Source organism: Anas acuta, chromosome 5 (genome assembly GCF_963932015.1).
Source record: "Anas acuta chromosome 5, bAnaAcu1.1, whole genome shotgun sequence".
NCBI classification, from domain to species: Eukaryota; Metazoa; Chordata; class Aves; order Anseriformes; family Anatidae; genus Anas; species Anas acuta.
Genome location: NC_088983.1, coordinates 12,593,136 through 12,618,142, shown reverse-complemented (window position 1 = coordinate 12,618,142; position 25,007 = coordinate 12,593,136). Strand labels below are relative to the sequence as shown.

General features: G+C 42.1%; 1 protein-coding gene across 1 annotated transcript; it reads left to right on the top strand.

Annotated features, from left to right (window-relative positions):
- Window positions 1-119: 119 nt before the first annotated feature.
- Window positions 120-24,801, top strand: YY1 (YY1 transcription factor). The gene is made up of 5 exons (XM_068682772.1): window positions 120-1,124; window positions 9,758-9,920; window positions 18,916-18,976; window positions 21,371-21,529; window positions 22,633-24,801. Exons 1-5 carry the CDS (start codon window positions 428-430, stop codon window positions 22,813-22,815), a joined length of 1,263 nt encoding a protein of 420 aa, XP_068538873.1. The 5' UTR covers window positions 120-427; the 3' UTR covers window positions 22,816-24,801.
- Window positions 24,802-25,007: the final 206 nt, after the last annotated feature.

The following is a 25,007-nucleotide window of genomic DNA, read 5'->3' as shown; positions in this document are numbered from 1 at the left end:
AGGGAGGCGGGCCTCCGAGGGAAGGCGCGCCCCGATTGGCTCCCCGCCTTGCCCGGTTGAGGCGGGCGGCGCGATTGGGCGCTGGGGGCGGTTCCCGGCGGGCTGCCGGGGGCCGTCTCGGCGGCGGCAGCGCGAAGTCTCGCGAGGGCGCGGGGCCGGGATCTGGCGGCTGCCTCCCTCCCTCCCTCCTCCCTGCTCCCTCCCTCCTCCGGCTGGCTGCGAGGCGCTGGTGTTTGTGTGGAAGGGGGAGGAGGCGGCGAGGAGAAGGAAGGCAGGCGGGAGGCGCCCGAGCCCCGCCGGCGGCTGAGGGCAGCGGAGCCGAGCCCCTCGCGGCGGCCGCCGAGCGAGCGAGCGAGCGCCGTTCCCCTCCCCTCCTCCCTTTCCCGTTCCCCCCCCCCCCTCACCCCCTTCTCCCTTCCCCCCCGCCATGGCCTCGGGAGACACCCTGTACATCGCCACGGACGGCTCGGAGATGCCGGCCGAGATCGTGGAGCTGCACGAGATCGAGGTGGAGACCATCCCGGTGGAGACCATCGAGACCACCGTGGTGGGCGGCGAGGAGGACGAGGAGGAGGAGGAGGAGGACGAGTGCTGCGAGGACTGCGGCCCGCACCACCCGCCGCACCACTACCACCACCACCAGCCCATGATCGCCCTGCAGCCGCTCGTCTCCGACGGCGACCCGAGCGGGGCGGGCGGCGGCGCGGCGGGCGGCGGCGGGGGCCAGCTGCACCTCCACCACCACCACCAGGAGGTGATCCTGGTGCAGACCCGCGAGGAGGTGGTCGGCGGGGACGACTCGGACGGACTGCGCGCCGACGACGGCTTCGAGGACCAGATCCTCATCCCCGTGCCGGCCCCCGCCGGCGAGGACGAGTACATCGAGCAGACCCTGGTCACCGTGGCCGCCGCCGGCAGCAAGAGCGGCGGCGGCGGCTCCTCGTCGGCCGGCGGCGGGGGCCGCGTGAAGAAGGGCGGCAGCGGCAAGAAGAGCAGCAAGAAGAGTTACCTGAGCGGGGGAGGCGGCGGCGGGGCCGAGGGCGGCGGCGGCAGGAAATGGGAGCAGAAGCAGGTGCAGATCAAGACCCTGGAGGGGGAGTTCTCGGTCACCATGTGGGCCTCGGGTAAGTGCGCGCCCCCCCGCCGCCCTCCCCGAGCCCCTCGGGCCGCCCGGCCGCCGGCGGCCGGCGTTGTTTTGAAGGGAGGCCATGTTTTGGTGTGTGCGATGGGCGCCGCCATGTTCCTCGCCAGGGCAAGTATGGCGGCTCCCCGAAAAGATGGCGGGGGCTGCGCTGCCGCCGCCGCTGCTCCTGCCCGGCTCCGCGGCGGGGGGAAGGAAAGATGGCGGCGGCCGCCAAGATGGCGGCGGCTGAGGGGGTGCGGGAGGGAGGAGGGAGGGAGGAGGAGGGCGGGCGGCGGCGGCGCGCCGCTGGCTCCAGGACTAGGCCGCAATGGCGTAGTTTCTGCAGCAGGGGGAGGCGGGGTGTGCGGGCGGGCGCTCGGTGCGGGGCGAGCCCAGCCGCGCCGCGCTTCAACCCCCCCTCTCTGCCCGTCCCCGCCCCGCCGCTTCTCCCCCCCCCCCCCTCCTCCTTCCTTCTCCTCCTCGGCTCCCGGTCCCGGCCGCCGCTCCTCTCGCTCCTCCTGGGTGCCGATCGCGCCCGTTAGGCGAGGGGCGGCCCCCCCGCTGCCGCCTGAGGGGAGCCGGGATGGCCGGGAGGGGGGTGGTGGGGGCGGCGGGGTCCGAGCGGGCTGGCAGCGTGTGTTTTTGGGGTGAAAGCGTGTGTTTTCGGTGTGGGAGCGCGCGTTTCCCAGTCGCTTTCCGTGGGAGTGTCTCAGGGAGGCAGGGAAGTCAGGTGAAGATGCCCGGTGTTATCTGCAGGGCTCGGGATGAACCTGACATGCGCTTCCCAGTTAAGCCGCCAACGGTTTCCTGACCCCTCGCTTCAAAATATATAAAGGGAAGGATGTATTTCTTTTGTCAGCGGTACGCTGTGGCTGGTTTTCTTGCTTTGTTTTGTGTTTTCACAAAGAATTGTGTCACTGGAAGCTAAGGCTCTGTAGGCAAAGTTCTGGGCTAAAGTTACATAAGGGCAAAAAGCGGTCACTTCATGAACTACTTAAATTAGTATGGCTAATAGGCTGGTACTCGGTTTTGCCTATCATAGTTCTTGTGCGCTTTATAATTTGTAGCAGGGAATCAGATATTGGTTAAACTTCCGAAGTAGTTAAAAAAAAAAAAAAAAAAATGTTGGCAGAATGTGATGCTTGTGAGTGACCAGTAGCTTTATTAGTAAGGGGAGTGCTGAAGGAAGAGTATATTGAACAACTGGATTCTTTTGTCTGAAAAGACACAGAGAACAGCGATTCTGATTTTCCCTTTCTTTAATATAGGCGATTATTTAGCAAGTTTGCCAGAGCGTGTGACACCGCTGATACACACTTAGTTGGTTAGCTAATGAGCCTGATCAGAGTTCCCTGCTTTTGGATGAACAGAGAACTTTCAGTTCGGAGTTTCCTGAATTGCTGTTCAGTAGAATGGGGTTCTATATGCTTCTGTGTATCGATGGACGTGACCTGAATTAAATTCGCATGCTGTCTCTTCTTAAAACTGACTGTGCAAGAAAGACAAAAGAGAATAAAATACATAGTCTTCTGGTTTGTGGAAAGTACCTAAGGTAGCTGAAAGCAAGTCAATGTGTGGCTCGTGAGCTGGCAGGATATAGGGCCTCGCTTGTACTCAGATTCAGAGTGCCTGATAGGATGCTTCCGTAGAGCTGCGTGCTGATTATTGCTTGACTGAAACGAAGCGTGTGTGTAATCAATGCATCTGATTCTATTCCAGCTTACACAACTCTTACATCAGGATAGCCCTATTGATTGCAGTGGTTTTCTTCTTTGTGATCATGACCACGCAAGCTCAGCCAGAACGATCTCCACTTGTAATGCACTGGGGATTGAATTGCATTGGTACATTTAGTTCGGTTATATTCATGCTGCAGAAAGATACAGAATACCTCTGCTAACTTGAATTCAAGAGGCAAAAAAGCCCACAAACTCCCCAAAAGCAGAATCACAATATACTTAACAAAGAAAAAAATATTCAAGTTTGACTTTCCTTCCCTGCACGCATGCGCATGAGCCTCCTCCCCCTATACTGTGCACCCTCCCACCCTGAGCTTGAAACAGCCTTTGGTTTAACCTCTTCAGCTAAGAGTGAAGTTTACTGAGCTTGTCGGGTAGGCTTTTATACCTCTTAGAGAGTTTACTGAATGTTTTAAAAGTGGTCTGGAGTGGTTTGTGGTCAAACACTTAACTTTTGGTGCTTCATTATGTGTTTTCTCAAACTTGGGGGGGTGGTGAATGCCAGAAAAAATCCAAAAGAGGCAGAAATGGAAGGAAAAAAAATCCCTGAATAAACTACCTGCTTACAAAAGGATAGTTGTACTAAAGTTTCCCTGCAGAATCAGGCATGCTTTATTTTGAACAAAGATAGTTGTTTTGCCTCTGTTTTTCGACTTAATTAAAGACTTGCTTACACACTGATCTAATGGACTGTTTGAGATATTTAACAAAAAGTTTATCGAAAGATGACCAGTAAACAAGACCATGCATCGAGCTAAAACAATGAGTCCTATATTGCTGTTCTTGGGTATTTGAACTGGGAACAAGGGTGCTTTGCTCACCGCAGTGTGCAAAGACAATGTGGATTAATTACTCGTTACTGTTTTCTAGTGCTGCTACATTAGCTGTACCAAATGTAGCCAGTCATAAATCTTTGTCCCGAAGCATTTAACATACCTCATAACACCTCTTGAAAGGTGTAGGAATAGCATGTGAAATATCCACTGATGTGATTAGAGTGGACTGCTCGATCCTGGTCTGGTTAATGTGGTTACTTTGGAGTTGCTCTACTGTTGTTGGCAACGGTTTGGACTCACCATAACTTCTCTTATCACCTTGGTATCTGTGGTGATATCAAACTTGTGACCTGTGATTACTTTAATTAAAGTGGTTAGTTTAAGAAAGGCTTTGTTCTAGTTCATGTTCGTTTTCAAGATCTTCAGAATGGAATCATTTGTCTTTCTTCGATTGTGGAAAATAGGCACCAAAAAAAAGCTACAACTACGTGATAGTACCCAGCAATGGGGGGAGGAAAGGATTAATAGAAATTGCTTTCTCATGTTACATTGGACGGTGGTGCTGAAATTCTGGCTTCACCAAATGCTGCAATCTTGAACAACTTGGGCTTGATTTGGGGGGAAAAAATCATATTAGATACTGATTGTCAAGCTGCTGAATCTGAAATAGGTTGTGCTGGCACAAATTGTTTGTGTAGCTGGTCTGCAAGCTTAGGGCTGAAGTAGCACAACCAACCTCAGCATTGCCCATAGATGTTACACTGCTGAAGTATCCTGTTTCTAGATGGGAAAGACAAATATACATACGTGTATAGTTTGAAAATGGTTTGTGATGATCCAGAAAGCCTGTGCAGAGGGCCCATATTTGGAAATGCAGGGACGTCATGTTGGGTTTCCAGAAGGTTCTTCAAAGCCTCTTTGGGAGAGAAAAAGAAACCTTTAATTCCTTAAAGTAGAAGGGGTTCCATTTGACTTGATCAGATTACAGGGGTGAGAAAAAGAATCATCAGCTATCTGAGCAGTTGTCTTTAGTATTATAAGAGAGAGGGTCATTTAGTTCAGTCTTGGGCCAGTATCAAGGATAGCCAAAATTCTTAGCAATGACAAATGGGTAATGGGCTTCTTATATGAGAAAAAAAAATCATAATGGAGGCAGAAAGTGTGTGGCTCCTTTAAAATGTTAAGATGGAAATCTATTTCTGATTCTGACCGACAGCAATACAGGCTGTTGGTATCCATAGGCGCTGAGTCTGCCCTAACAGTTTTGCCAGTGAACCTTAGAGGACAAGTACATATCATAGATATTTTCCTGCATCTGTTTTAAACATCTTTTCAGCTTTGGAAGTGAAATACATTGAACGTGATTCATCACTTTAACTGTATGGATGAAGTTGCCTCCTAGCCCATTGTCAAAACGAGGATCCTCAGGCTTACTCCTAGACCTCTCCCTGCGAGGTGCTGATGATTCAGGTCAGAGTGCTTCAGCGCAGTGTCTCACCAGCGTTACAGTCAGATGATGACTATTGATATATGCAGTGTTTTTGTCAGTTCATGTCTCCTTCAGCGGTGTGAAATATGAGATGGGTGACGTGGGGAAAGAAGAACCTGTTCTCCATCTGCGTGCAAGGCACTGCGGAGGGAAAGTAACTGAGTAGCCAGTTAGGTTAAGAAATGACATACTGTGCAAAATGGAATTTAACTTTCAGAAGCGTCTGCTAAATTACTGTATTATTTAATGAGCTAATTACGGTTCTCTGCTTCCAAACGTGACCAATGAAGTATTTTGCCTGAGGAGATTGTGATGTGGTAGCAATAACCAAGCTGTTACCACAGTGCCTTGGTGCTGCGCCGTCGCTGAATGCATCCTTTATCATGTAATTGCATTTCAGCTGTTCCTAAAACAAATGGGTGTAGCTGTGTGATCATGAAAAGAAAATCTGAGCTTAACTGTTTTTCATCCTTTTAGTAAGAAGAGTGGCTGTTAACTTGGTACCTCGGGGAGAAAGCTCTAGGGTTAAGTCTCATCGCTTTACTAGAAAGCGTACCTTCTTAATTCCCATTTGTACTCTGTATGTACCACAGGGGAAATGTGACTGAATAATGTGTTCTCCCTGCCATGTAGTGAGGGAGGAGGATAGCTCAGAAAACTGGGGATCTTGAGATGAAGTTCCAAGGTTAAAACCAGAGTAACTGAGGCAGAAACAGTGATAGGACTTCTTGGGTTGAAAGAGTTGGGAGATCGAGAGCTGGCAGCTGGAGCTAGCTGCTGTTCTGGAAGCACATGAAATAACGAGGTCCTGAGGTGGATGGATTTTCTGTGTAAAGATAGAGGAAGTTTGGTGGTAAGAGCAAAAGATAGTCAACAGAGGTCTTGGGATACAGATTCCATCGTGCTTTGTCATTGTGTTGCACACAATCTGCAGTTAGTGGTTTTATCCTGGTAGACTGACTTCCTCCCACCTGAATTGGTACCTGAGCTTGGTACTCTTAAAACTTCTGGTCATTTCACCAATCCAAGTATGTTTTAAGTGACTGTCACAAAACCCAGCTGGCTAAAGTGCTGGGCTTCCATTGGTCTGTGTATAAAAATATTCCTTTGACATACTTTGAATGCAAAAATGTGCAAAATATGTATTGCTTGTAATAGGGAGTGAAAAATGCAGGTGGAAGGACGTGAACATGAAGATCTATTTGTGCATGTCCTAGACAGATGCATAGAACAAACCAGTTCAGGGTGTCTGTCTTCCGTAGCTGCGCAGAAGAAGATGATGGGTGTGGAGAGTATCTGTTGTATCTCTAAGGAACCAATATTATATAACATCAAAAGGTATGTGAATATTGGATGTAGGTATTAGTGACTGGCATCGCATGTTTTTGCAGAAATCAAGGATCAAGTAGTTCACTAATTGACGTACCTTCATCTGTGCGGTGTATTTGAGAAGGTGGGACTGAAATCATGTTGCAAGTTCCTTACAGAAAGCTGCAATGGATGTAGAGGAACGCTAAATACACTTAAGCAGAATGCTTAAAGCCCCTCTAAATTGGGTTTAAGGGACAAAACAAAGCAGGTCAGGTAGTATATAGCAGTTAATTTTGTTTTTGCTGACTGGCTCAATGGCTCTGTCAGTATTTAGCTTGCCCTGTGCCTCCTTTGGACTGTACTTGTCCAGAGGTGTCACTAGAACTTGAGGGTAGCTGCATTTTGCTTTGCTTTGGATGCAGCATGTATGAATTTCTGATGCTTTGTGAGAGGAGAAGGGAGAAGTAATTTGGATGTAGTTTGTGCCATGCAGAAGGCATCAAGCAGACAACTTGTCCTGTTTGCAATGAGAGTGATGGTTAACTTGTCGGCCGGAGTGAAAGTTTGCTTGGACTTTAGCCTCTAAACCTTGAGCTGCCTAGTCTGGGTTGGTTGGGCATCACAATTTTAAACCTGCGATAAAGTCCTGCCTGGAAGATGTTGGTAAAGATCTTCCTGACTTCTTCCAGCGTGTGGGTTTGTTTGTTTATTCCAATGAGCTGATGGTATCGTGGGATGGCCTGTAACTAAGGTGTTGTGATGCTAAGGAGCTGCTCAAGTCTGCTGCTGCTTTCCATAACTGAGTTAGATCTGGTTCATACCCTAAGTTATCTTGAAGGCCCTTAGCCTGGGGTAAATGTTTTGTATGCTGTTGTTTTAGGCTGTTGTAAGTTATTTTTTTAAGCTGCAGGTATTTTCCTGCTCTAGAGATGCATGTTAGGTGTTGTTTTTGTATAGGAAGACCGGAGTGCTTTTTATTTTCACATAACTGTCAAGAACGTGTTAAGTGATACTTCTGCTTATTTTCTTCTCTATCAAGGTAATAGCATGTACTGATTTTTCATGTTTTACTCCAGCAGCCTAGCTAAAACACTGCTGTGGGATTGATTTCTGTTGGTGGGCTGTCGGGAAGGAAGGGCACTGAAAGCTGGCTGACTTTCAGTCTGACTCTCAAAATATCAAGAAGGCACAGTTGAGTTGTGGGCCTTTACGTTAGGGAAAGAGAAAATCTTAAGGAATGCATACAAAATTTCCCAGTTGACTCATGCATCCGAGCTGAGGCAGGAAATGAAAGCTCACTTCTGTTATACATGTCATCAGACAGTCAAACTGGAAGCTCTGGGAAGTTCTGGGGAGCTGCTGAAATGGCCAAATTGAAGGCAGCTGATCTCATTCTGGTCTGCAGCATGGAGGAGGCTCTGCGTTTAGCTTTCCGGTGTTCTGTTCTTCTGAGCTTCGTGGTGCCTTTTCTGCCTGTGTAGGCATTACGAAATACCTCTTCTCAGCCTTCTGACAGTTGGGAAGAACAAAGCGTTGCTGAATTAGAGGTTTATTGAATTGACTTTGTAACTCCTGCAGGTGCAGTAAAACTTGCCCTGTAATACTTGCTTAAGGTAAATTCAGTTGCTTTCTGTGAAGCATTGATAAAGGCTGAAAAGTAATGCAATGAATGGAAAGCTAGATTAAAGTGAAGGAAAGTGTCCAAATTGTCCATGTTGAAGTTTAATACCGCAGATATTATTATTAGCTTATTAACACTGCTGCCTTTGCAGTGTTGAAGTCTGTTTTCCTCTTTGGCCATGGAAGGTATACACGAACTGCCATTTGATCTGGTAGATCAGGTTAAACCCCAAACTAGCAGTAACATTTCTAGAAATAGCTTAGTGGCCAAGAGTAAAAGCAGGCATTACAAATTGCATAGAGATTTGTCCTTAGTATAGTTCTTTTATTTGCTTAGTCTTGTCTTCTTTTCCCTAACCAGAGCTACTGCATAACAAATACTATTATCTGTATTTGTGTTTATGGGGGGAAAAAAAAGAAAAGGGAAATACTGCCTCATTTGTTCTTTGCCTTATGTTTTCCTATTTTTTTTTTCCAAATTGGGGAAATACTGTTTCTATCCTAATACTGTTACTTTACAAAAAAATACACAGTGATATTTTGCAAATACTTGGACTTAGAGTCTTTCTGTATAATGTGATTTGCAGGATCTTCCCATATATAGGGTGGGAGAAATAGTGCAGTGACAAGTTTATTAGCAGTTAGCTGAAGAGTTAGAGCTGTACATACATCTGTTCTAGGTGTATTTTGGGAAGATGGTTTTTCAGGTGAGGGTGGAAAACAGGATTGGTGCTGTGTCCTTCCCTCAGCTGGTGTGAGTTGGGCAGTGAGGAGATAGGTGGTGGATGTTTCCATTCTCTGCTTTCTGCTGTAAAATAGCAAAAGGGGAGAGAGAAAACGTTGTGACACGTTCTGTGCTGGAATATGAGTTGACAGTAACAGCAGGTCTTCAACCTCATTTCCCCGCCGTCCTTAAGCAGAAATCCGCAGGAGGAGCTGTAGAGCAGCTGAAGTAGCCGTCTCTAACCGGCTTGCAGATCAAAGGTCTGAGCGATCCCTATCTGCTGTTTACACAGCAGAGTGGGAAATCGCTTAGGCTGCCCAGTGCCACAGAAGAGGAAGCCCCCTGGGGAGGGAGACACGCTGCTTAGCTTTTTGCTTTCCCGCGGATCTGTGGGCAAGTGTTGAAAAACTTCAATTTTATGGGCAGGTGCTGAAGTCCATTAGCAGTTATTTTTAAAGTTTCTTGTCCCTCTGTGACATTTCTGTTGAGGGTCAAGGGACTCTGAAGACTCCGAAGCTAAAGATCAGTAGCCGTAATTTCTTAAGGTAAGTACCTGTCACTTCTCAGATAGGTTTGTTTGGTTACTGGTTGCTGTTGAGATCCAAAGTGGCTATAGTGGAGATTACTCTTAAAGAGGTTAAGAGAATTAAATGTTTATGCATTGTTTCAGGAAAAGTGCGTTATCTTTAAAATGCAGCCATCGTTCTCATAGGATGGTTCTACTTATTTCCTTACTTGTCTGTGTTTAAGTAGATATGCAGTTTAGGCTTTTGTTCCCACCTACTGTGTTCTTTCTGTGCTCGTGTTATAACTGTGGGGATGTCTTCTTGTTTTTAAACAATTAGTGTAGAAATCTGGGAATGCAATTTGTTTTTTTGTGTACAGCTATAGTGAACTTAGATTGAGATGAGCCTGATAATTTGTGTTGTGTTTTGATCTTTGTATGTAATGAATTGGGTATTCTGTGTATTTCAGATGATAAGAAAGATATTGACCATGAAACGGTGGTGGAAGAGCAGATCATTGGAGAGAATTCTCCCCCAGATTACTCAGAGTACATGACAGGAAAGAAACTTCCTCCTGGTGGAATACCTGGCATTGACCTCTCAGACCCCAAACAGCTGGCTGAATTTGCTAGGTAAGTAGGAAGAAAGGATCTTCAAACTAAAAGGGTTTTCTTTCCACTGGTTTAATTAAGAAACTGTTGGGCAGAATAAATGATAAATTTAATATGGCTTGTTTTTCCTTTTAATCATCTTCTAAAACAAGGAACTTGATTCAGAATGGAGTAGTGAATAATGTATTAAAATAATTGGGTCCTGCATTCAGCAGGTGACTTCTGATCTTCAGTTCTCATTAGGCAAGGTGGGGCCTAAAGACATTAATAATCTGCATCTTTGATGTGAGAGAGTGCATCTTTCAGTGTCTCTGGTGACAAAGGATCAAATAAATGAAGTCTTGCATTCAGATCGTTCAGTACAAGAAAGCTAGACTAACACAGTTGGTAAAGCCACTTCTGTTTTTCACTTGCTTCTCACTTCTGAAGCTCTCAGTTTTAAACACAAAAGCCCTGCTGAGCTGCTGGGTGTGGTGCTGAGTGCTCAGGGCAGGCTGTGGCCACCAGAGGGCAACCGTGAGGTCACCAGAGAGAAGTCTGGTTTGGCACTGGATAGTTGTGACATTTGTGCAGTGCACTTGCAATTACAGAAGGCTTAATGCCTTTTTTTTTTTTTTTTTTTTTTTACATACCACAAAATTTTTCCATTACTTGCTAGGTGACAAGGACTATTGACCCAAGTTCTGATCTAGCTTCTTGGTTAGGTGGATCTTGGTGCCCAGTGAGCTGTGTCTACTCTAGTCTCACCTCTTCGATCTTGCTGCCTTTTAGAAGCTGCTTCTATTAGTCTGTGCTGTGATTCCACTGGAGAACTGCTGGTACAGGCTCTTCCCACTGTTTGCAGTAAAGCCATTAAACTCTGAATACTGAAGGCTCTAAGTAATAGACAGGGAACAAGCACTGTAAAACTATCTAATCTGGAAGTGTATTTAAAAAAAAAAAAAGTCATGAACAACTGAAAAAGGGATTTTTTTTTCCTGAAGTGGTGGGTGGTTTACCTATTGATGCTCTTGTTTACCTGATTTACTAGTAAAAGGATCAAAATGAATGTGGTTTCCTCTGAGAATTGCTGAAAGGCTAATACACAATTTTCTGTGAAAGCAAATGTTTAAGTGATATTCCGAATGTACATAGTGTTCTAATTCTAAGATGTTAAACGTTTCTGCTAATCATGTGCCTAGAATGTTTCTTTCAGTTATTTTAAAATATTTTGAAACCTTTTGTTCTGGTAAGCACTGAGGTACTAAATAGTTATCTTTTATCTTCTGTTATGAAGCTGAACTAGTTTCTTACAGGGTTTCCTTCATGCACATACTGAACGTTATTCTCCAGATCAGTTTGAGTACTTGAAAAGGTTGCCAGGATTTGGACTTCTTGAAATTACCAGACTGCTTCTGTGAGATATTTCTGCATCCTTCTTAATATCGTAAAAAGTACTGCATCTTTAGGTTTTAGTTAGTCTTCTGCTGAGAGAATAGTGGCACTTGGCCGTAATGTAAAATTTCAACTTCCTTGTTCAGGGTGGAATGTTCTAGGAAGTTGCAGAGCTAGAATTTGTAGCGGATGATAGAAAGATTGAGTTTTGTGTATTGTCTCATATTTTTCTGTTAATATATCTCTGTATAGCAGATAAAATTTGAACTGCTTCAGTCACAAGATGAACAAACATTGATACTGGGCATGTGTCACCTTCAGCAATGTCCCCAGGTTGCACAAAGCCTACAAAAATTGTTCTGATAGCTTAATTGCAGGTATATGAAAACCTTAGGCATCTTCTGTTTTAGGAAAGCTTTTTTGATTTCTTGGTCAGAATCAATGATTGTCAAACCTTCACTCTTGCCTTAAAAAAGAAAATTGGAAAAGAAAACAGAGTTAGTTGTATGTTAGATCTGAAATGATTGTGTATAGCTGAGACTGGTGCATGTGGGTGTATCAGAATACTGCTTGCTATGGTCTTTATTCTCTTGCAGAGAAATAAACATGTTGAAGGGACTTCTTTTAGCTAATAAGATGAATTCAGGCTCTGATTCCTCAGATCTCTTTTTGTACTGCTCAGTTGTCTTGTTGATCTACATATTGTGTATCACTGAAAGCCTTCTTGCATGGCAAACTGAAAGAAAAAAACTGGTTTACTTGTATGAGAATTGGGTTTGGATGTATAGGGTTTAGGAGTACAGTTGTATTTGTATTCCTAAAAGGATGTGTTATTTAGTGTCAAGTTCTCTGAAAGTTCCAAGCATTGCTTGAAGGATTACAGTATTCAGACTTCAGAAATTCTCAGCTGTATTCTGAAAGCTTTGACCAGCATGTTAAGTTTTAAGAGATTTCAAATTGACAAGTTTCATGTGGTATTGCCTTGTATTTTGATGTGGAAAAAGTTTGTGCATAGTCCACATATAAGGAAGCATAAACAGGCTAGGAAAATCTAATACTAAGTTAATTTTGTGCAGTTGAAAACAAGCTATTTTGGGATGCTTTCCCATTTTCATTAAATTAGTTGGAAGAAACGTGCTATACATTTGTAAATCAGCTACTCAAAACCAGGCTAGATTCACTCTTTATACCCGTGCAGCTTATATTGATTAAGGGTAAATTGACTGAGACAGTTGCATTAATTTATGGGAACAGAGTTCTGAGGTTAACTTGAAATGGGCAAAGCTTGGGTAATTTAACTTGGGTAACTTAAAAGCTTTGTGGCCTCTTAATTAAAATGCATGTTGGAATTTAATTTTAGTAGTAACCAATTTCAGGCAGGGGTCTGGAGTTCTGAGTCTGTTTAGTGAGGGGTAAAGTGGGGTGGTCTCAACGATGCTTGAAGTCTTCTGTATTGCTGCAGCCTTACAAAAAGCATTTCAGAAGCTGCAGAAAAAGCACGTGAAATGGGCACCACTGCTGCTCAGCAGCTAGGTGGCACCAGCGGAACGAGCGTTTATTCCATCGACATACCGCTGGATTCTGTTGCCTTTTTGGTGCGTCATTGAGTCATGTAACAGGAATCTGGGCCCTTTAACTGGAACCTCTGTAGTGATTCCTGGAAAGGTTTTTCTACATCCTGAAACTATTGAAAACACCGCAAATAAACAAACTGCATCAGAACATTAAGATCTGCTTAGTAATTCATAGATGAATGACTATAAATTATACCTGTTGGGCAACTTCCTTCCACAAATTACTGCATTCTGTTGTACAACTCATGCATTTTCTCTACTACATTTTAAAAATTCAATAAAAGTAAAAATGGATTTGTGTATTTCTCTAAGGCAGTCAGATCAGAATGTAAAACATTAGTTGTCAATGATCTGCAACAAAAGAAATAAAACCTCATAAATTACCTCCTTTTTCTTTCGATACCTTTTGGCTGGGACACTGAAAGTCCATTAAGGTGAAATAAAATCACAGAATCGTCTAGGTTGGAAGAGACCTCCAAGATCACGGAGTCCAACTTCTAACCTAACACTAACCAGTCCTCCACTAAACCATATCACTGAGCTCTACATCTAAACGTCTTCTAAAGACCTCCAGGGATGGTGACTCCACCACTTCCCTGGGCAGCCCATTCCAATACCTAACAACCCTTTTGGTAGAGAAGTTCTTCCTAACATCCAACCTAAACCTCCCCTGGTGCAACTTGAGCCCATTCCCCCTTATCCTGTCACCAGGCATGTGGGAGAACAGACCAACCCCCACCTCACTCCAGTTTCCTTTAAGGTACCTATAGAGAGCAATAAGGTCACCCCTGAGCCTCCTCCAGGTTGAAAACCTTTGATGAAGGCTGAAAACCTTGGATGAAACCAGGTTGAAAACCTTGGATGAAAATATTTCATCCAAGTCTAAACCGATTATGAGCTGCTCTGTAGTTAGATGTGAAGCAGTCATAACTGCTTGGAGAAGTAACAGATGTGTTTCTAGTTGGTGCATATGGTAGGCTTCTTTAAAATTCCCCCAAACAAATCCCCTTGAAAACTCCTGTCTGCTCTCTTGATAGATGACTGAACTGGCTAGAGACAGCACAGTACAAATATAAGTAAAATACAAAGAAATAAAAAGAGAAGTTGGGAAATTGGCACAGTAATGGGTCCTAGTGGTAAAAATTATCCTCTCTGTGGCTTTATTTTCTGCTCCTCTTGGTACCTTTCCTGGAAGAGAGCCACTGGAGGAAGTGCCCCTCCTGTTAAGACTGCTTTCCAAAATGGATAGGAAACAAAGGCAAGGCAACTGTGTTAGAGTTTGAAACTGGACACCCTTCTTAAACATGACAAGGCACGCTGGTCACCTAGCTTTATGACTTAGGCCTCTTTATAAGGTATGTGCTTTTGTACTGGTCTTGTTCTTGTTCCAGAGACACTTAAAGGGCAGTAAACTGACAATTGCTTTACCCCAGGCATTACTCGGGGGGAAGGGAAATCTCTTGCTCTGTCCCATGCTGCTAAGGTCACTCTCTGTGTTTACATACATGATGTTCTACAAACTGGAACAAAACCAGTAACTATTTTTGCTGGAACCTTGGAACAAAAGGGAACAGTTTAATTTTACAACAGTTCTGGGCCCAGCTGCGTTGGAGGCTAACTGTGGGCTCTTTGATTGTAGGTAGATTCCTAGGACACCTTGTGGCGCTCCCTTTGTTTCTGTTTATCCAGAAGCCAGTCTAGCCAGTTTCGGGAGCTCTTTAGCACAAACTGACCACTTGTGGTACTTCTGCCTCAGCAGGGCACTATGAAGGGTGTGACAGTGAGGGAACAGACCAGAAGTGGAAGTGAACCTGTAGAGAATAACTTCCTCCTTCTCTAACCATTCATAGGGATGCGGTCATCAGTAGAGGTGAATTATCACTGTTGATCATCAGAGACCTCCAGGAAGTGCAAAAGAAGTTGCCAGGGAGAGAGTAATGCTGTTTAGGTTTCTATAGAGGGAGAAGAAAAAATATGACAACACGGGTTTAACAGGAAGAAAAAAAAAAAAAAGCGAAAGGGAGGGTGGATTTCTATACTGTTAGTTGCTTTTGACTGCTTTAGCACTGTTTCTGTGGCTAACTTGTTAAAAATCTGATTCATCTCCAGCATAATTGTTTGTGGAGATTGACAGAGCTTTGATGCAGAGGTTCTACTGGAAGGAACAGCTCCTGCAGGGCAGTGAAAGGAGGTAGTTAGCTGTAACTGTCACTGCAATATTAGAAAGAAACTTTGTTTTGAGGAATGGTTAATACCTGTGATTTCACTCCAGCAATGTGATGCTTTAAATACAAGTTATCAGGCTTAGCCTTTAACTGCAATGTCCTGTACCTGGGTCTAAAAGGTTACACTTCCATTTTTTTTGATGGTCTGCAGTTGTTACTGCTAGACATGGCCCACAGAAGCTTGCTGCAGAAATGGGAATTCTGGTCTTGCCATGGAAATGGGCTCTGTGCAAAGGCAGCTGTTTTGGAAGTTCCACCCAGGTGTTAACGTGTGCCTCCATAGTTGCTTTAAATAGCGGTATCTGCTAGAGTTCTGGTTTTGGTCAGTGTTTCAGGCTAAGAAAACTTGGGAGGGAGCTGGTAGGGATGTTCTCTATTGGGTGGGAACCAGATGTCTAACCACCAGCAAGAGCTACCTGCAACAGTGCAATTAAGATCAGCAGTCCAGGTTCTTCTAGTCTGAGCTCCTCTTGCAGAAAGCTAATTTTAAAGTAAAACCAAAAACTTCCTTTAATACTTTTGAACTTTTAAGTCTTTAAATTCTTCTTTGAGTGATTATCCACGTGGATGCCACTACTTTGTGAGCAGTATGACACCTTGGACAGAAAATGACCTGCTGTAGCTGTGCTTGTGGTGTCAGTATGCTCATGCCTTTGACCCAGGTGTACAAAGGGCCCAGCAGCTGCTTGTTGCCTGTGCACTGAGATGCAACCTGGGCAGTGTTTGCCTCTTACTCTTGATGTGTCTGCTTCTGTTTTTTTCAGTAGCACTTGGTTGCCTGTGCAACCCTGTGATATACACAGTATTGTTCACAATTTTAGGCTTAAGTTGCCCACTTCCCATGTTTCCACAGGAGAAAAGAAATGGTTTAAATTGTATCTGTTTATTGGCAGAATGTTGGTGTCATTTTGTAGTCAATAGGGACTAAATGTTTATGTAGTCAAGTATGCTATTAGGCTGATGCTCCTTAGTTCAGAAAAGAAACAGAAAACTAGAAAGTCAGCTTGTTCCAGAATGGACGCTTCCAATATTGAGTGCCTGCTCAGACAGTAAACTGAAAAGGTGTATGTTGAAGCTCCAGTCTGTGCCAGTCTGACTGTCCGGTTCAACCGAGCTTTGTTCCTCAAAGTTCTTGGCTACACCAGTCTAGAGGCTTCCTGACCACACAGGCCAGGTTATTCTCCCTCTTGTTCTGCTTTAACAGCCTGCTGTGTAACAGCCTGTTGTAGTATTTCTTGGTCAAAGTTGGATTCAATACTGGAGGCAAGATACAAGAATTAGGAATAGGATTTAACTCAGTGGTCAGTGCTATCTTGTGCTAATCCCTGCCTACTAAAGCTGTTAACGTCTCTTAATACTGATTGCATTTTTATCTAGTCTCTCCTTTTACAAATGGTCAGTTATGACCTCAGAACAGTGATGTTTTTACTGATTCTGATGATGTTGTGGACATTGATTTCGGGCTTAGGGGCATTTTTGTTTTAGGGTCAGGGAAATGAGTTGGCATTTACCAAGTTGATAGCATTAGAAGTGAGGCAGGGATTCATGGGACCGGATTTGTCTGCTAAGGGTGTCTCTAATGGCATTAAAACATGGCACTGTGTTCTCTCATGTCATGTATTATCCAAGCACTTTGTCTTTTGTCCACGTTGGCATTACAGACACACACTTCTATGCTTTGTCTTTCTGTAAAACAGAAAAAATGAGATGCAAAGATGCAATAAGGAAAATCCAATGCAAAGGGTAGTTAAGTGTTCTGTAGAGCTACTGTAAAAAAAAAAAAAAAAGCGTGTGTTTTGCCCTACAGCCTCAGAGTCAGGAAAGTTAAGGTAATAAAGGTGGTCTGCACAAACAAAAATAGTTTGTGTCCAAGATTGAGATTTTTAGGCATGCTGTTGGTGATGGGATGAGAGGAGCTCTGTCAACAGAAATACCTCACGCCTGTTTTTAAGGGGTTGTTGGATATGATACTCTCCAGTTCCCATATTTTTGTCATGTATGTATTAACCCTTGCAAGAGGCTGCAGTGTTCTTCAGTTAGCCCTGCACATATTCGGTGTAGTCTGGAGATGCTAAGCAAGCAGGAGATTGTTAAAAGTCCAGGCAGAGAAAGGAACTCAATCCTTAGTTTTTATGCTGTGCCTGTGCTATGTCTGCAACATGGAGAGGAGTTGGATTGTTTCTGAAAGACAAATGATGGCCCACAGAGCCATAGGAGACTTCTCCATCACGTACTTAAGTCTCAGTTGGTGGTTCTAAGCAGATTTCCCTGGATCCAGTCTTCAGGAATTCTCAAGGAGGTTTTTCACTGCTCTGGCCTTAATTCAGCCTCAGGAGGCCTTCCTTTCCTGTCCTCTCTCCTCTATCCATGTGAATGACGCAAGTGAAACTGCAGATTTGAGTCCTACTTACTTATATGACAGCATCAAAGAATCCTGCAACCTACCTGCAAAGAAACAAATGCTTATATGGTCAAAACAAAGAGATTTTAGCTTATTTTCCCCACAGCTGTTGGGGGTTGTTTTGATCATTTAGAAATTGTGTTTTAACCAGTTCGAGTGTTAAAAATGCATGTTAAAAATACATGTCAGTCTGTTTTCAGGGACTGTCGTGATGGGGATTAAATCGCTCTGGGATAGCAACAGATCCCTCTGCTTCTTAATGTTCAGAGTAACAACTCTGCTCATTGCAATTCTTTTGTTAAATTCAAGGCACTCATCTCTTTAACCAGCAAAAACACGAGAAAACCTTTTGTTTAACTTGAGGTAGCCACCTGTCATATCTGTTGTACAGAGCTATCTTGTACTGTGTTACCAGGAAAAAGAGTTGAGGAACTTGACTAAATGGTGTAGCTCCCCTTCTCTGGCAGGGTTTTGGAATGGGTTAAAATCTCATACCTTGCTTAAGTGAATCTCTAGCTGTGTGAGGTGCATTTATGAATTACTTACGCTTACATACTTATATTGGAATCTGCTATGCTAATTATGCTATTTATTTTTGATATTTTTGAAGACCGTGTGCACTACAGGTTTGAGATACAAGGAGAGGTAAAGGGGCAGTGTGCAACTTCCCAGGTTACTGCCTACACAACTATCTCTTTTTGGACATTCAGACAGATTGCGATTAGAGCAAGACTGTTCTAATGTCATTGTCTACAGGGAGTCTTATGACTGTACTTGAAACACCTAATTTCTGTGCAAGCATTAACTTGCTGGGCTCCATCAATGGAGGTTAATGGCACAGATAAGGTAGTGGGATACTTCTGTTAATGGCTAAAATTAAGTAGATGATTGCTTGTCAGTTGACAGGAGTAGAATCCATGTGTACAATAGCTTGACGTAAGAATAATTACAATTTCTGTGGTTAAAACAGATGTCTGCATTGTCAGTGTAGATTCCACAACTTGCCTGCCTTTTCTGCTTCTGTAGAGTTTTGTTCTGAAGCTTTGTGTGATGAAACTACTGAAGAATGATTGAAACTACTCTGTCCTTCATGTCTGAGTATATGGCTACGTGCACATATGGCTACGTGCACAAAAAGAATGGAATTTTCAAACAAAACGTCCTAATTATACTTAGTGTAAGTCAGGAACAACCTTATTTCCACATACTCGGAACTAGGAATGTAACATTAAATGTCTTATTCAGTGTTTGAGGCCCTTCTAGAAAGTTGGGCTTTCCAAATACCAAAAACCGCTCTTCCTATTCAAGAGTTCTAAAAATATTAAAGAGTTATTACTGATGCACATAATACTATCGAATAAATGTGTGTATTACGTAGGCAGTTGAGGGAGAAGAGCTGTCTACCCATGTTTTTCTACTAATGTTTTTTTCTTCTTTTTAAGAATGAAACCAAGAAAAATTAAAGAAGACGATGCTCCACGAACGATAGCTTGTCCTCACAAAGTAAGTGAAGTGCTCAGCTTCTGACTAGATAGTGATTTGTAGATCAGAATTTTATTCTGATGTTCTCTTGAGAATAAGCAACATGTCTAGTTGTAAATAAATTATGCTTGATTAACTGTATTGAAGTTATCGCTCTTACGAGGCTTCCTTGAAAACCTTTCACTGAATATTATTCCCATTCCTTGTCTTAAGGTTAGTGCATCCCTAATCTTCTGGTAACCATGATGCACAGTCCCTAACATGCTGGTTTTACTGTTGTGATTTCCTGCCACCCAAGAATACATACTTGAAAGAATGTTCTGAAAGCTGTTCAAAGTACGTTCCTAAGATCTATATATTGTCTTCTTGGAAGCTATGACAGATTTGGGAGTCTAGATCAGGAATCAGCAATCTATGGAGCAGATGCCAAACTTAGCGTTATTGGAAGACTTTGAATTACATTCCACAGAGCTGGCGGGTGCATCGTTTTGAAAGAGAGAGAGGGACATCTTGCAGATACGATTCTGAAGAAACACGATTCTGATCTGCTGGTAGTGGGGAGGCCACTGTCTTGAATAAATGTTGCCAGTCACTTAAATTGGTAGCATCTAGTTTTACTGCATTACCCAGCTTCTGTAGATCTTGTTAGCCAACTTAATCGGTAATGAAAAAAGACAAATACAACCTTGCTGACTTCTGGTCTAGATGGTGTGAGCATAAGTAAGTAGTGAGGACAGATAGCTAATAGTGCGTATGGGAGAGCATGGATAAAAGGCTTCTTCCTGAAAGTGGTAGCATAAGAAATTTTCGCTTAATGGATTCCTCTTTGTGCTTATATTGATTTCCAATTCTTTACATTCTACATACCATGTTTTTACTGTCATCTAGTGTGTGGTGATACAAGAACACTTATTCTTTACAATGCTGAAGAATGCTGCCTTCATTTTTGATGTATTTTTTTCATAGCCTCAATTTCATTTAAACAGGAAAAAAAAAACACTCAATCCTTCCATCTTCTCTCCTTTCTGATGTTTCTGGGCTATGTGTGTTTATGAGTTCAGTTTAAGAAAGGAACATATTGCAGAAGATGTAACTGTTCCTCTCAGAGGCAAACAGGGACTTGAAATAAATGCACACAAGTCCATGGTGTGCTTATTTTGGTGCAGCACTTCTTAAATTAGTCAAAGAAATTCTAGTACCTGAAGAGAGAACTCCTTGAAAGTCTTAGTTTTCCATTTTTAAGAAATGAGGCATGTTTAAATGTGAATATTAGTTTTGAAGAAATAACTTCCAAAGAGGATGCCTGTAGAATTGAGTATTAGCAGTTGATTGTTCTACAGGTACTGTTATTGAACTTTGTGCCTCCTAACCCTGCAGTGTTGGTAGACTAATTTTTAGGTAAGCTGAAACAGCATCGCTTGGAGTACAAATAGAATTTACAGATGTTAATAGGATTTCATGAGGAGTTGTGTGCTGTGAGAAGTACATTTTTAAAACCTAAGATAGCTGTCTATTGATCACTGCTAAAAGGTGAAGAAAGGCATAGAAATGTTGAATAAGAGAGCCACAAGTCGCTGCTGGCTTAAATTTACCCTGGAATTCCTGTGTTGATGCAGTGTGTACCCCAGATTAAGACCTCTGACATTGTACCTGAGTTCAAGTGAGTATGACTAGGTCGAGTCGACAGTAACTCAAGAGATCCATCTGCCTTACTAAGTTGCCCAGTATCACTTCGTGGGTTTAAACTAGAATTGGTGGTTGTCTCTTTCCGTGCCACAGGGGGTAGTGATCAGTCTGCTGCTGCAGGTGTGGGCTGGGTAGTTGCTGTAAGCGATGTTCTGGAAGCCCTTGTACTCCATTTCTTCTCAGGAATGAGAAGGACAGAAGGAAAAGGATGGAATGTTGGAAGACAGAGCAGGGCAGATACAAGTTGGTGCTAGAGAATGCTCTAATGTACCACAGCATGTAATGTATCAGATTGAAGTACTGTAATACTCAGTGTATGGCATATCAAAGATGATACCATAGATAGCTATGAACTACCATTCTGTCAGTTTTTTTTTTTGTTTTTTTTTCTGAAGGTGCTTTTGTTAGCATATTCACTTGCTTTTAGCAGAGCTGCATCTTCTCCACAAGACTGTCCTATTATTCATTTGACTGCACATGGTTTGTAATACTAAGAGAAAGAGGTATTTTGTTTTGTTTTACTCAGCTTTTCATATTATTAGTTTTCATGGTATTACTTTTATTTGTTTATTTTGAAATATATGCAAGGGGTCTGCTTTACAGGGACAACTTTTCAGAAAGTATTCAGGATTTGAAAGCATTTTAAATGCTTAAATGCTTGTACTGTAGCAGGTAAAACTTAACAGAACTAGCTTATCTACTAATTGAGTTTCACTGTTCTTCTTTAAGGGCTGCACAAAGATGTTCAGGGACAACTCTGCCATGAGGAAGCACCTGCACACTCATGGCCCTCGAGTACACGTATGTGCAGAATGTGGCAAGGCCTTTGTGGAGAGCTCGAAACTAAAGCGACATCAACTAGTTCATACTGGAGAGAAACCCTTTCAGGTATTGTTAACTTGCAAACCACAATTTATTTCTTATAATTTGTGTAGGCTGTATAACCTCTCTTCTACATCTCTTTGGGGATACTCTTTGTTTTGTAAAATCAAATGAAGCACTGAATGATCATCTTTAAAATTGGAAGTCACCTTAAATTAATTAGGCTGTCATTTATCTACTTGTGTGGACATAGAAATAAACAAATTGTTTGTACATGAGAGATATACGTGAGAGGTACTTTCCAAAACATAATGTGAAGTTACTCACTTGAAAAATGAAGTTTGCAGTTACTCCTGAAGGAGGAAAAAAGACATTTTCCTCTTTTTCAACTTCCCACATTACACAACTAACCCTCAGGGCTGTGTGCTCATTTGATTCAGAATACTAATTTCTAGTAGTGGGTATTAATCAATTTTGAGGAAAATGATGGTAGTTACTGAATCTCTTTCCATTCGTATCAAGTCACATGAGCTTCTGCCACCAGAGGTCTCCAGCCTACTTCATATGATATTTCTCCTTCACATAAATATTCTTCACATGTATTCATAGCTTTGAGCATACTGTGTTCATCAATACTTACGTACTTTTTTGCAGATATTTTTGAAAACCAAATTATTTCAGAAATTGCAGTTCTTAGACACTCAGATGCGTATGCTTGAGCTGCTTTGTGTTTCCTGATTAGTATTTGCAGTTAAACATACTGCTCTTTGTATTCTGAGCCCATCTTGGAAGTAAAGCTAGTAAAATGAGCAAATCTTTACAAATTATTACTGAAAGGGAGAAATCTGATGTGGGACAGTTTCTGTTAACTAGTACAGCATAGCAAAATACTGTTTTAGGTGCAGAGAGCAGTGGTTTTTTTTGTTTTAGTGAAAGCATTTGCTTGCAAGCTAGAATTTATTTTCCTCTTCTAAATCTGTTATACTACTGTGGTAAAACAACCTGAAGTATTGTTTAAATGCAATTTAAAAGTAATGCCCACAGTTGCACTTATAATAATCTTCAGCACCTGGCTTTGTGCTTGTGCAGTGTAGGGTATTGTTCAAATCTATGATTGAAATGGGTGGTGCTTTTATTAGCTAATAGAATGTGTCTTTTCCTTTCAACAGTGTACGTTTGAAGGATGTGGAAAGCGTTTTTCACTGGACTTCAATTTACGCACACATGTGCGAATTCATACTGGCGACAGGCCCTATGTTTGCCCATTTGATGGCTGCAATAAGAAGTTTGCGCAATCAACTAACCTGAAATCTCACATCTTAACACATGCTAAGGCCAAAAACAACCAGTGAAAGTTGGAGGAAAAGTTGTTGAACTCAAGCATCTTACAGGAAATATGAATTGGAAATAAATACGCCTCCCCTTTGTATATTGTTTCTAGGAAAGAATTTTAAAAAAAAGAACCCTACAAACCTAAAGGACATGTTTTGATAAGTAGTGAATAAAAAGCAAAAAAGAAACAGAAAAACTTTAAGGTGACATTGCTAAGATGCTCTACCTTGCTCTGTAATGCCGTTTCAAGAACACGGTGTTTTGTAAAGTGACCCTGACCGGACGGGTCCGTTCATGAACTTGCATCAAAAGAGACAATTCTTTATACAACAGTGCTAAAATTGGACTTCTTTTCACATTCTTATAAATATGAAGCTCACCTGTTGCTTACAATTTTTTTAATTTTGTATTTTCCAAGTGTGCATATTGTACACTTTTTGGGGATATGCGTAGTAATGCTATGTGTGATTTTCCTGGAGGTTGATAACTTGCTTGCGGTAGATTTTCTTTAAAAGAATGGGCAGTTACATGCATACTTCAAAAGTATTTTCCTGTAAAGAAAAAAGTTATATAGGTTTTGTTTGCTATCTTAATTTTGGTTGTATTCTTTGATGTTAACACATTTTGTATAATTGTATCGTATAGCTGTAATGAAATCATGTAGTATCAAATATTAGATGTGATTTAATAGTGTTAATCAATTTAAACCCATTTTAGTCACTTTTTTTGGAGAAATACTGCCAGATGCTGATGTTCAGTGTAATTTCTTTGCCTGTTCAGTTACGGAAAGTGGTGCTCAGTTGTAGAATGTATTGTACAGGCACTGACCTTTTATTAACACCTGATAATATGTACATCCCATGTAATAGAAAGGGCAACAATAAAACAGTGGTCCTAAAGAAAGAATATGGCAGAAAATGATCTGTAAGCACAGTCTCTTTTGTTGTCCAGAGCAATCCTAGTCCCTCTTGACCTCCCAGAAACTGGAAGCTAAATAAAGTCAAGTTTCCTTTACTTTGCATTTCATTACAGTGATTTGTGATGAAATGACTTAATGCCACATCAGGCGGTATGCCTAAACAGAGCTGGTGAATATAATGCTGTTTTCACGTGACATAGACTTCCATTAACTGGAACAATGGATTTGGAGACCTGGCAGTGAAGTGAGGAGATTTTGGTTTGCCTGGACAGTAAGCAGGTGAAACAATACAGTGAATAGTTAGACGGGCACCTTTGCTTAGTAAAGGTAAGGGATTTTGGAGGTTTAAATACAAGAGCAGTAGGAAGTAGGGGAACCAGTCACATTTGGTCATACCAGAAAAAAGAAAATTGTCTTTTTTTTTTTTTTTTTGGTTAACTGAATATAATGATGAAAGTTCTTGGAACATCCTTGGACACCTTTCATTTCAAAACAGGAACTCATAGTTCTCAAAGAACTTGATGGATTTTTGGATGGTCTAACTAAAAGTGGGTACTACTCGTTTTGTTCAAGTGTTCAAATAAGAAACTTGCAGATGCTATAGTAAAATGTGACAGACTAATAAATATAAGAATATGCACAAAAATGCATAAGTTATTTTTTAGAGGAAAGTGATGAATATTTTACAGTAAAAACTGTTGTTAATCTTTTTCTGAATTCTGTTCTTACAAGGTTCATCAAACGTTTCTTGGCCAGTACAGTAAAATGTACTTTTGAGTCCTGGTTTGGTGGTAGTGGGGGGAAAAATGTGGATAATATAAAACTACACTGAAAAGCAAGAGAATTGACGGCTGTATCTAAGTTAATTTGAACGTTGCAGCTCTAATCTAAGGTTATTAGGAGTAGAAAGAAAGACGGGCTATTTAATTCTAAGGTATGCACTAGAAATTTGGCAGTATTATTTATAAGCAGTTATTGAACAGGACAATATACTGAAATTTGTATAGTTACGGTTAAGTTAAATTCTGTATTCAGTTAAATTAGTGTCTATTCTTTTTGGAAGGAAATAAAATCAGTTCAGTCTAGATCTAATTGACCTTTTTTTTTTTTTTAATGGTATATGGGATGTTAGTCTTGCTCAGAACTCTACTTTCCTGTGTCATGAAGTGGTACCAATTTTATTGCGTTGCAAAGTAAAGAGATCCCTTGATGGTATCGCACTTTATCCCTGAACATGCATTTGCAACGAAGTTACTTAAGTTTAATCTTCATTTGAAGACTAACTGGGAGCTG

Coding starts and splice junctions, on each gene's coding strand:
- YY1 (XM_068682772.1), top strand. CDS start 428: ATGGCCTCGGGAGACACCCTGTACATCGCCACGGACGGCTCGGAGATG. Junction 18,977..21,370: donor CGATAGCTTGTCCTCACAAA/GTAAGTGAAGTG, acceptor TTCTTCTTTAAG/GGCTGCACAAAGATGTTCAG. Junction 21,530..22,632: donor CTGGAGAGAAACCCTTTCAG/GTATTGTTAACT, acceptor TCCTTTCAACAG/TGTACGTTTGAAGGATGTGG.